Source organism: Planococcus citri, chromosome 3, assembly GCF_950023065.1.
Source record: "Planococcus citri chromosome 3, ihPlaCitr1.1, whole genome shotgun sequence".
In the NCBI taxonomy this organism is placed as follows: domain Eukaryota; kingdom Metazoa; phylum Arthropoda; class Insecta; order Hemiptera; family Pseudococcidae; genus Planococcus; species Planococcus citri.
This window is the reverse complement of record NC_088679.1, coordinates 79,412,102-79,424,153: the sequence shown is the minus strand read 5'-3', so window position 1 is coordinate 79,424,153 and position 12,052 is coordinate 79,412,102. Positions and strand designations below refer to the sequence as shown.

Below are 12,052 nucleotides of genomic sequence, written 5' to 3'. Positions count from 1 at the left end.
CTAACCATCTGTATGAATCTTTGATCTGGAGATTGTCAAATTATACAAATACGTGTTCATTTTTTTTTCACCGATGATTTTTGAAATTATGGAAAATTGCTACCACACTCACCTTGACACCGCCTGGATATGTGTCCTCTACTGATTCATCTCTTCTGGCGTTAGGGTATTGGTCAGGGGAAATCTGCAAATGATTTGTTAATTCAAGTACATACAAAAGGGAAGTTAATTTTGGCGAATTCGATGATATTGCAGTTAGTTATACTCACCAATGCAGCAGATGGTGCACCATTTGCAGGAGCAGGATTATTTGTAGGAGTAGAGCCATTAGCGGGTGGAGTACCATTCGCAGGTGGTGTACCAGTTGGAGGAGTCGGACTTGTCGTTGGTGTAGGACTAGTGGGAGGTGTGGACGGACTAGTTGGAGGTGTAGAAGGACTAGTTGGAGATGTAGACGGACTAGTCGGAGGTGTAGGAGGACTAGTTGGTGGCGTAGGAGGACTAGTCGAGGGTGTACAAAGACTAGTTGGAGATGTAGACGGACTAGTCGGTGGCGTAGGAGGACTAGTTGAAGGTGAAGGGCTAGTCGGAGGCGTGGAAGGACTTGGTGTAGAACCGTCTGTAGAATCGCAGTTTACATTCTCAGCGAAGAAAATCGCCAAAACCGCTAGCACAACGTATAATTTTGGAGCCATGATGCACAAAAATAATAGTGAACCCGAGACTACAATTTGAAAGTATTATTATTCCGCGATGGGGCAAGCGCGAAATAGAACTAAAAATTATTGAGAACGCTGGTTGTATTTGTACCCAGAATCAGCTATGTTACCAAGGTTAGAGGAAAGGTGATTAGTGATTTACAGCTGCACAGTGCAAATTTTTAATAGTCATAAAAATTTAAAGTAAACTGAATTTTGTTAAAAATAGTGCGATGACTGCATGAGGACCGAATTGAAAAACGACATCCAACAAATGTTTGATTTATTAAAAGTTACTGGTACGTTGAAATAAAACACACAATCTATTTATATGGTTAGACTAGATTCTAATCTTCAAAAATACGATTCTGTGACTCAAATCGGGGAAGTGAAAACCGATGATTTTTCTCGCCCCTACACCATCCAAGTTAACCCAACCTGCCCCCTCCCCTTCAAAAAATATTATAAAATATTGTTCTAATCAAAAAAATGGGGAAAATTAAGAAACGTGGAAAAATATAGACGAATTTGGTCCGAATTCAGGGTGATGGTGTACTTTGTTGTCTTTCACGATGTACTACCTATACCAATTATGAAAATAAATTCCATCAAAATTGACGACTCGAGGCGAGAAAAGTCGTGAAAGAAATCAATTTGTTTTTATAAATACATACTATTTTCAGTTTTCAATTTGGTTTTTAGAGTTTTGAGTTTTATTTCATGTTTTTGATACGATGTTGAGAATTTTTCAATCCAATTTTCCAACAGTTTTCGGGTTCACTCGCACACTGCAGAATTTTGAATGCAATTTTCAGTTTTTAATTCTATATTGTATATCTATCTAACTATTTACGTAAGTACGTACTTATTTAAGTATGTAAGTACATGATTATTCCCTTCATAATAGGTACCTCGCCGACAGATTTGCTCTGAGTTTAATCAGCCTCGAGTTATACCTAAGTGCATAAGTACTCGTATACTTATGAACTGTCAAAGTTTAGATGTTTTGCAAAAAATTTGAAATGCGTGGAAATTAGCTATGAGGCTGTCTCCTTTAGGGTTTAGAATCGAAGAACTCGAGTTCATTTTTGGTTCAAGTTCGTATAAGTTGGGGGGGGGGGGGTGAGACACACATGAAATACTTCCCTTGCGATGATAAGCGCTCCTGTAAAAAGGTTGCATAACCGCATCGGTTATCTCATTGTATTGTATTCGCAGTTTCGTAAAAAGATAAAATATAACTCATCGCTGCTTTGACGAGCCGAAATAACCAGACGATGAGTCACGCGACGCTACAACACCTTTTCGATTTGCGATAAAATGCTAACCTTATTCTCCCACCTTTCACGTTATTCAAGAATCGGATTTGAATTTAGAAGTTATCATCGAATAAAATTAGTCATGTAAATTTTGCGTACGGTAGGCATTAATTTTTCGTATTCGGTTTGTTATTGATGTCGTCGTTCTCGTTCTCAACGCGTCCTTATTTACGTAATTCGAATTAATTACTTCGATTTCGTTCGTGATTTGATAATTATTCGTGTTCGGTTTTTCAAAACTGTTAATTATGTGCGATGTTTGTACAACGCGTACATTATTATGAATACCTTTACGATCCTGCATTCTTTCAAATTTATACTTGGTAAGCTTATAAGTAGCATTGTTTATTTTGATCATTTGTGCTCGTTTTAGGGTATTATAGTACTGATCTTAGTGAATTTCGTTTGTTTTATTCGTCTTTTTGAAATAATAACAGGACAAAAATTGTCACATTGCGTTTTTAAAAAAAATGTACTTGCTTACCCAGGCCGGTTTTTTTAATATTTCTTTTCTGAGGGGGACGCTAAATTGAAGTTGCATGCCCCTAATTTTCATACCCCCCCCCCCCCCCCGGCGACTGTACATAATTTGAATTTTTGAGAGAAAAAAATCGAAGTTTCAAACTTTAAATTGTACAAAATTTCATCAAATGGAGATGGAAAACTGAAATTCACTCTACACTCCAATTTTAACACCTTCTGAACTGTCCGGAGCCTCTATACTTAGGTAGTCGATTTTTTTGAAACTCGAAACTTCCACAAAATTTCATCAAAATGGAGTTGGAAAGCTGAAAATTATTCTGCAAACTAATTTCAATACGCTACGAAGTCAACTGCAGGAGGATTTCACTTCATTTTGGAGCCACCGGCGATTTTTTGAAAATTACTGGAGCCACCAGCAAATTTTTGAAACTTGAAATTTCCCCAAAATTTCATCAAACAGAGATGGAAAGTCGAAATTCATTCTGCAAACTAATTTCAATACGCTATCGCTACGAAGTCGACTGCTGGTGGATTTCAAGTCGTTTTGGAGCCTCCAGCGACTTTTTGAAAGGTTGTAGGGCGTTTTTTGGAAAATTGAAATTTCCAAAAAGTAGCTGGAAGCTTTAAAACTATTTGAAACCACCATGTAGTCGACTTCATATCGCATTGAAATAAGTCTGCAAAATAAATTTCAGCTTCCTATCTCCATTGATGAAATTTTGTAAAAATTTAAAATTTGAAAAATCTGCTGGAGGCTCCAGGAATTTTCAAAAAGTCGCTGGAGGCTCCAAAATGACGTGAACCCACCGGGAGTCGTCTTCAGAGATTGTTAAAATTGGAGTGTAGAGTAAATTTCAGTTTCCATCTCCATTTGATGAAATTTTGTAAAAATTTAAAGTTTAAAAAATCTGCTGGAGGCTTCAGAATTTTCAAAAAATCGCTGGAGGCTCCAAAACGACTTGAAGTTTACCTGCAGTACTTCGTAGCGCATTGAAATTAGTTTGCAGAACAAATTTCAGCTTTCCAACTCCATTTTGATGAAAGAGTTTCAAAAGTTTTCTGGAGCTCCAAAACTGCTCAAAACGGCTTGAAACAGTTTCCAATCGATTTGGCATGTCGAAAATAGGGCATATCCCAAATTTCAGCTTTGTTGGTCAATCAGGTAAAATTTTGTTTTTTCCCCTCATTTTTAGCCTGAATTTGTTTTTCAAAAATTCACCAAAAATCGAAAAATGCACTTTAGCACTTGAAATTTTGACAGGTGAAAAATTTTTGCCTGATCTTTCGATCTACCTTTGTAAGATTTAAAAAAATTCGTGCAAGGCCTATGTTGGAACGCAAAATCTGCGATTTCGGCTGATCTGTCAATCAAAATGGCGCAATCAAAATGACCGCCATTTTGTAAGTAGGGCCACTTTTTTTTGGGTACAAGGGCTAGAAATGTTCCTCAGGACCCCCCCTTTAAGAAAAAAGTTGTCTCAGAGGATAGACGGGGGGGGGGGTGCAATAATTCTTGAGCGGGCTCCCCGACGTGCAAGATGTACTGAGGTGCAAACTTGAATGTTAAATTTTAGATTTACGAATTTTCATCGTAATTCTGATCTCGTTTTCGCACTTTACTACCCCGATAATTCAACTTTTTTTTAAAAAGTTACCAAAATAAAAAGCCCTGTACTTACCTATAGGTACCTATGTATTTTCCGTTACGAGTACTGTATCACTATCGGGTGACTGACCTGAAAATTGTGTTTTATCTGATGCGTTTTCATTGAAACCAATTTTCGCTCATGAAGTTCGAAGAAGTTATTAGAAAAGGTTGGTTATATGTATTAATTTTTGTGGAATTTGTTACATTTGACATGAATAACGAACTCAGTTGTGTATTTTGGAAGATTATCTTGATTTTTTCGATCTTTACTTCTGTCCTCACTCTCATTTCCCAACTTGATTTGATGTTGATGAAAATTTAAAAATTTGTCTGGCTCATTATAAATGACTGTAAATTTTCGAACATTTTTGGACACGAATAAAATGAGCTTTTTTTGGTTTTTTCTTGTCGAAGTTTTAAGTTCCATCCTCTCACATACACTTCTTTGTACCAGGAGGTTTGAGTCAAATTTTGAGAAAAATTACTGATGCTGCATGGCTTTTGTGATAAGTACTCGTACTAAACTGTCAAAGATGTTGAATGCGAATATGACCTTTAGGGCGGATAGCAAAAAAAAAAAACAAGGTCAGAAGATTTTGATCAAATTCATGAGAGATTTTCATTTTGAGTTGGAAGTCACTTAGAACAAATCGTGACTCTGGAGCTGTCTGTGGAAGGAAGGTATAGATCCTCAAAGACAGGGCATTTTTGAAAAAATCGTGAGCTTTTCGCTCTAACCACTATAGTCAATCGGTTTTTGAAAAAATTACCAAGTTCCAAGAGATAGTATTTGAGATTCTGCGTCAACTTAATTTGATACGTTTTTGACTATTTCATCTCGATTTTTTGAAATTGGCAATGACCAAAAAATGACAACTCAATTCTAAAATATATACTTCCCCAGTTTCAGTAAACTATAATGCGAAATACCTAATTCGAAAGAAAAAAAAATTGAAACACGAATTTTCAATCGCTCTGCAGTTGAACACTTGAGACGAAAAAATCATAATTTTTCGAAAATACCCTTCTTTGAGGACCCATATTTCCCCTCCAGGGGCACTTCCAGAGTTGACTTTGTTTCTTCCCCATGTTGTTTAGGAAAAGGTTCCAGCGACGAAGCAAAATTTAGATCTGTTCAAAATATACATACACGAAAATGCAGTTTTCTTATTGCTGGAAAGGGTCGAAAAAGTGATTGAAAAATTTGAATGAAAACTCAAGATTCAAAAATCGCATCATCGCGAATAAGTTAGTAATTATTGTTTGAGATCAGATCAAATTCCGATATTCCCTAAATTCAATTTGATCTGGTCACGTCCAAAATGATCAGATCTGCAATCTATTGTGATGAGATGTGATCAGATCCGTTTGATCAGGTCAAATGAGAGGTTCGATCGGATTATATCTCTTCAGCCGTGATCAAATCCAATACCACCTACCATCCCTTCCCTCACGATATAAATTGAAAAAATTATCGTCAAAGTTTAAGCTGCATAATCGAATTTTGCTTCCGAAAATATGCACCAAAAAATTCTTTCCTGATTACCTTCTATGAAAAACAGTTCCAAAATCATCATTCTCGTGGAATGAAGATGGCATGAATGGCACGATCCATCTGCTATCTGTAAAAAAGCCAAGTCGAAAGAACATGAAAAAAACCATCATAACCCAAAATTTCAGGGAGTGAAATGCATTTTTCGATTTTCGGTGAATTTTTAAAAATAAAATTTAGGCTAAAAGTGCAAAAAAATTGAAGACGTCATAACAAAAAGGGGTAAGTATACATGACACATATGTCCTTTTTGAGACGAATCCATATTGTTATTCTTCAGACCTTCCTCTATCGTATAAGACCACCCCCACTTCACAAAGTCGAAAAACCAGTGAGCTATCGCCATTTTAAAACTGCGAAATCGATTAAACATTTGCATGCTTTTTCAGAGATAATGGGGTTGATCACGGTCGATTTTGTGTTTTCAACCATTATTTACGTTGTTTAAACCCAAAAATTTGCTCAAAAACATTTTTAAATCAAGAAAAAAATTGGCCAATTTTTTGCTTTAAAAAGGACGTATGTATAATTCGAAATGTTTGAGCGCTTACCGATAACACACAGTTTCCTCCAGACTGACAGTTCATAGCATTTTGTATGGTTGGATAATGGGAAAATAAGATAAAATCGTCACCATGTTCAAATATGCACATTTCTGATCTTCACAAGCATTCGAACTTTCAAACAGCTTTCTCTCAAAATATGTACAACTTTCACACATATGTCCTTTTTGCTATGACCTCTTCAATTAAAAATCATCAAACTGAACTAGAAAGCTTAAATATGGGTACGTTAAGTTACGTACCCCATTTTGAACCACCCCTCCCTTCGAATCGATTGGAAGCAGTTTTCGACCATCTGAAATTTCCAAAGTGTTGCTGGAGGCCCAAGAATGGCTCTAAACCGTATCTGGTCGACTTAGTATCTTGATGTTGAGGTATGAAGTAAAATTTTAGCCTTCTACATACATTCATTGATGAAAATTCTGTGAGAATTTCGATTTTCAAAATTCTGCTAGAGGCTTCAGAACTGATGAAAATGATTCGAAACTGTTTCGAATTGATTTCATACAGTGAAGGGGGCAGTAGAAAATACGGTAGGTACACCCCTAATCTTAGCTTTCCAGGTCAATTTGGCGAAATTTTGAGTATTTCCCAGACTATTTTTGGGCTTTTGATTTTCAAAAATTCACCAAAAATCAAAAAGTGCTTTTCAGCACATGAAATTTTGCCTAGTGTTGCGAGTATTTTGGCCTGCTCTTTTTAATTTAGCTAAAAAGCCGAAATTTAATTTCTTATATTGAAAATAACATTTTTTTAGCCCACAAATAAAATTGTTAATTTTCTGAAGCTTTCGTTCTGGCTTCGCTTGGACAAAATCGAAAATGCTCCGTTCTATTTTTATATTTGATTTTCAAAGGCCAAAAATCTAAAAAAAAAAACACGAAAAAATTGTGAATTTTTGATTTTTGATTTCAGTACCAACCTTGCAATTGAAATTTTTGGTCATGTATAAAGCATCGTTTTTGAACATTCAAAATTATTCAATATTTTTGTTTGCAACTTCCCCTTCCAAAATTTGTTCTAACCACATATGTATTTGGCTAATTAGCATGAAAACTACTGGGGAAGGGGGAGTTCGGGGTAAAACGGCGTTGGGAATATCTGGCAAAAGAAGTTGAGAAAATTCCAGTCTCACCCTTCCACTCCATTACCACATCACTTCGGCTCAAGACTACGATCATTCGATTTTCTGCACTTCTACTCTCCATGGATGATGTTTTCCCAAAATGATCATCATCTGTATCCTTCATTTCTGAGAGAGCACCCCATCCACAGTAGTTCATACGACAGTGCACAATACCTCTAGTATTTAAAATACAATGTATAGTGTAGTACATACGAAGATTGTCTCAATAAAGTTAGGAAGGCGGTAGCGAAACGTATAAGCATACATAAGTGGGTGCCGAGTATAGGACACAACCCCACCAGTCCTCGTCTCGCCTTCGGTATAAGTCATCACTTTCACGCACGTATCACTATTTATGCATTTAAATAGGATATTACGCGTATAAATAATTCAAAAATGCTGCCGCATGCTAACGTGTACCGTACCGTATCCAGCCAGCTAAATGAGCAAGTAAACGAATAATCCAGAGCAGAGCAGAACAGAGAGACGAGAGAGAGAGAGAGACGAGCAAAGCAAACGAATAGAGAAAAAGCCAAGCCAAGCAAAGCAAAGCCAAGCCGAGCCGAGCCAAGCGAGCCGTTCGATAAAAATGAAATATTATATTTAACCGTTGTCGCTGCTTTTTCTCGTAAAAATATTCGAATGCGTCTGCACTATTAACCGACTCGACTCTCTACTCTACTCCACTCTACTCTACCTACACCTAGCTACCTACGTACACTTCGTAGATATACCCTTACCCTACCTCTATATTTTCTCGCGTAATATTCAGCCCGTTAAAAACCTCATACCCTCTGTACCAAACCAGCTGAGCTGTGCGAGAGAGAGAGAGCGAGAGAGCGTTGGAGACGGCGGAGAAAAAAATTAAACGAATTTAAGAAGGAACAACGACGCTCTACACACGCACACGCCGCCGCCGCCTTCATCTCTATCTGCCGCACTCTCTCTCTCTCTCTCGCATTACAGCTTTTTTCTCTTTAGCGAAAGATTATATCTGGTTGTGTTGTATTTACGACGTACTTACACCGTAAAATGTTTTAGAAAAACCATTTCATTTAACTAACTAGCATAGCTATAACAATTCGTAAGCAGTTCTCAACAATACGAATAAGAAAACTAAAGAAAACAGATAAGTGTCTTTTTCTCCTCTCGCTTGATGCCTGCGAGTAACTAAATGGTGTAGGTTGATAACGGGTTTCTCCTCAATTTTATTTCATTTATTTCTTCTTCTTCTTCTTTTTTTTCGCCAAAGTGTGACGCAGCGTATTGCCTCTATGCCTTGCTGTTTCCAATGCGAATGCGAATGCGAATCTCTGCTACAGTAGTTAATGGTTCCTTTGGTGGTCTATGGGTTTTTTCTTCTTTTTTTGGTCTTCTATACGAGTACAGAAAATAGTTGATGGATCGTCTATACGCGCAAATATCATTTGTTCTCGAATAGTATAACGATATCTAACGAGGTTGGGAAAAGAATTTCATTTTTTCTAAAGGTATTCGGTACGTTATCCAATGCTGCAAAATAGCATTCGTTTTTCGAATAGGTACCGGTCGTCATAAATTAACGCATTAAAACATCACCAAAATATACTTTGGCTTGTCCGATAATGCCCTGTACTGAAGTGTTCAGCCATGGTTCAATCTTTCAGTGAGAGGGGGGGAGAAGGATTGGTAGTCCTTGTCATCTTCACGAATTCGAGCCAATGTTTTGAAAGTTTTAGTCCTGATTCCATGCTGCTTCGACTTCATTTGTTCAAAATAAAGATTTTTCGGTTTTAATTGAGGGGGCTGGTAGGTGGTTGGTTTTCTTTGTATCAATTTTGCATTCAAAAGAACGTTATTTTTGATAAAATAATGTATTTTTCACACATATAAATCGTTTACTCTCACTTGTATTTAGTTAATGCAAACTGAGTATGCAATTCTATCAACACGATCTTCCCTAAAAATAAGAAACCCATCAGTAGTTTGTACTCTGTACCGATCCGTTGACACGAGAACCTTTTGACTTTGGAATCTTCGATTGAAACGAAACCTGTATAGTTCGAAAGGAGACCTCAAAGAAAAAACACCCCTCAATTTTCAGCAACAGAAGTTGATTTTTCGATTTTTTGGCAAATTTTTGAATTTTTGGCTCTATGCAGGCATTTATAATATTGACATTATGACCATTTTTTTTGTCAAAATTTCCAAAAAAAAAACTTGTTTTAAAAAAATTAAGAAAGTCAGATCGGCGAAAGTTGTGTTTTTTTCGAAAGTTGTCTACAGAACTTTTTTTGGGTCACACTTTTCAGGAAGTGAACTTTTTTTGTAGCAAAAAACTGTTTGAATTATTATTCAATCAGGTTTTCATCAAATTTATCAGCAAGTAAGTATTATTTTTTTTATCAAAATTACAGAAAAAACTTTTTTTAAATAGTTGAGTAAAATTTTCAGAAAATCTTACCTCTTTTATCGTGAAAAAATTTGGTGGTTTTTGTTGCCAAAATTGCTAAAAAAAAAAACCAACAGTTTTTTTTAAAAATCAAAATTACCCAAACATGATAAACTTTTTGCTCAGAAATGGAATAATTCCTTTCTACTTAATTTGTGAACATTGTAAGAAGAGATCCTTTTATGTCAACATTGCCAAAAAGTCTTTTTTTTTTTTGCCAAATTGCAGCTAAAACTCATTTTTTTAAAACCAAAATTATAAAAAAATAAAAGAACAATTTCTATCAAAATTATCTAAAAAGCCTGTTTTTTTAAAACTGCCTTTAGATTTCTTGTTTGTTGAAATTGCAAAAAAAAATTGAATAATTTTTTTACATCCAGTTTTTTTTTGTTGCAAAAAATCCACTTTTTTGTCAAAATTGCAAAAAATAAAGTTTTTAATAAAAATTACCGAACAAATCTCACATTTTTTCAGGGCATGAAAACCGGTTAAATGACACTCTCAGTTTTGGTTTTTGGTTTTGGTGACGGTTTTTAAAAATATCACTCTCTGGCTCCAGTTTTGGTTAAAGATTTTGTTTTCCAAGGAATCGGTTTCAATGTTGGTTTTGGTTTTTCAGTTTTTTTTTTAAAATGAAATTCTTGTTCAATTCTTTTTTAAGCATAATCATGATAGTGCAAGGGGTCTAAATTGAGCTTTTTTGACATGGGGAATCCAATGGTACAATTATTTTTAACCTACAATGCATAGTTTTTACTTTATTTCTACCAAACATACAGAATGAAGGCTCTTATTGTTTAGTAATCAGGTAAATTACCTGAGAAATTCTAGAACCGAAATCAATTCAGTTTTTATTCGGTTGTGGTTTCGGTTTTGGTTTTGAATTTGAGAAATAACGCTCCCAGTTTTGGTTTTTATTGTGGGAAAATAACGCTCCTGGTTAAGGTTCTGGTTTTGGTTTTGAGCAATTTTAATCGGTTTTGGGGGTTTTGGTTTTGGTTTGCATGCCCTGCATTTTTTGTCTTGTCAAAATTTCAATTAAAGAACTTGTTTTTTTTAATTAAAATTATCTATTAGAAAAATCTTACTTTTTTCCGAAATTGCAGAAAACTCCTCCTTTTTTTTTTGGTGAAAATTACTAGAAAATCTTGCATTTTGTGTAGCAAAAAAATCAGTTTTTCAGCGAAATTGCTACACAGCTTTTACTTTTTTAAAATCAACAACGCAAAAATCCTACTTTTTTAGAAAACTTGTAACGAAATATTCATGTTTGTCAAAAAAACACGGTTTTCAATCAATATTCGCAAAATATCACTTTTTTGATCAAAATTGAAAAAAAAGCTCGGTTTTTATTACCTAATCAAAAATTCTTACTTTTTGCCAAAATTGTAGTAATAAAAGTCTTGTTTTTTTTCAAAATTTCAGAAAAAAAGCCTTGCATTACATGTTATTTGTTGATTGGTCACTGTGTTGTGTACAGCTACAGGGCTAGAGGCACGGGTTATTTTATACTGTTACAATAATGAAAGGAGGTTGGATTTTTGAAGAAAGGAGAGTAAGACTGAAGGGTTATGAGCTTCAGGTAGAGTTTTAGGAAGGTTGAGTGAGTTTCTTAAATCGGTATGATCTTGACAGGTGAGGAAGATGTGGGAGATATTGAGTTGGACTTTGCATGTAGAGCATATTGGAGGGGGTTCTTTTTTGAACAGATGAGAGTGGGTGAGGAGTGTATGGCCTGTACAAACACGGCATAAGCCAACTGATTGCTTCCTGGGTAAAGCTTGAATGTTGGTGGTGTGGTTTTGTCTGGAAATTAACCATGAACGGTTTCCATCACATCAGACACAGGGACAGGTGTTTCTGGTATAGGTGAAAGCCTTTTAATGACTGCTTTGCTGCCAAGTCTGCTGTTTCATTTCCCAAAATTCCTGATTGAGCTGGAATCCAGGCTATGTTAACATCCATGTGACATTTTAGATATGAGATTTCTGAGGCAATTGAATGTTGCTTAGATTTGGATCTTAGTTAAGAGCAGAGATGCCGCTGATACTATAGATTGCTAATCGATTAACTTTCCCCCATTATCGCGATTATCGTGATATCACGATACCAACAACTTGCAAAATTTTCTGCAAGGATCTTTAACGCTTAAGGTCAGGCTTCTCAGACCGGACCAAAAAACTGGACTGATGACCGCAACCAGACCCAAAAATGCACACAGACCAAATGGAC

At 35.8% G+C, this 12,052-nt stretch overlaps 2 protein-coding genes across 3 annotated transcripts in view; one reads left to right on the top strand and one right to left on the bottom strand.

The window, feature by feature from the left end:
• Positions 1 to 12,052, top strand: part of LOC135839633 (neuronal acetylcholine receptor subunit alpha-7-like) — a 307,481-nt gene that overhangs the window by 144,340 nt on the left and 151,089 nt on the right. The gene's annotated exons all lie outside the window — the stretch shown is intronic.
• Positions 155 to 695, bottom strand: LOC135838792 (uncharacterized). Its single transcript, XM_065354549.1, has one exon. It carries the CDS (start codon positions 693 to 695, stop codon positions 204 to 206), a length of 492 nt encoding a protein of 163 aa, XP_065210621.1. The 3' UTR covers positions 155 to 203.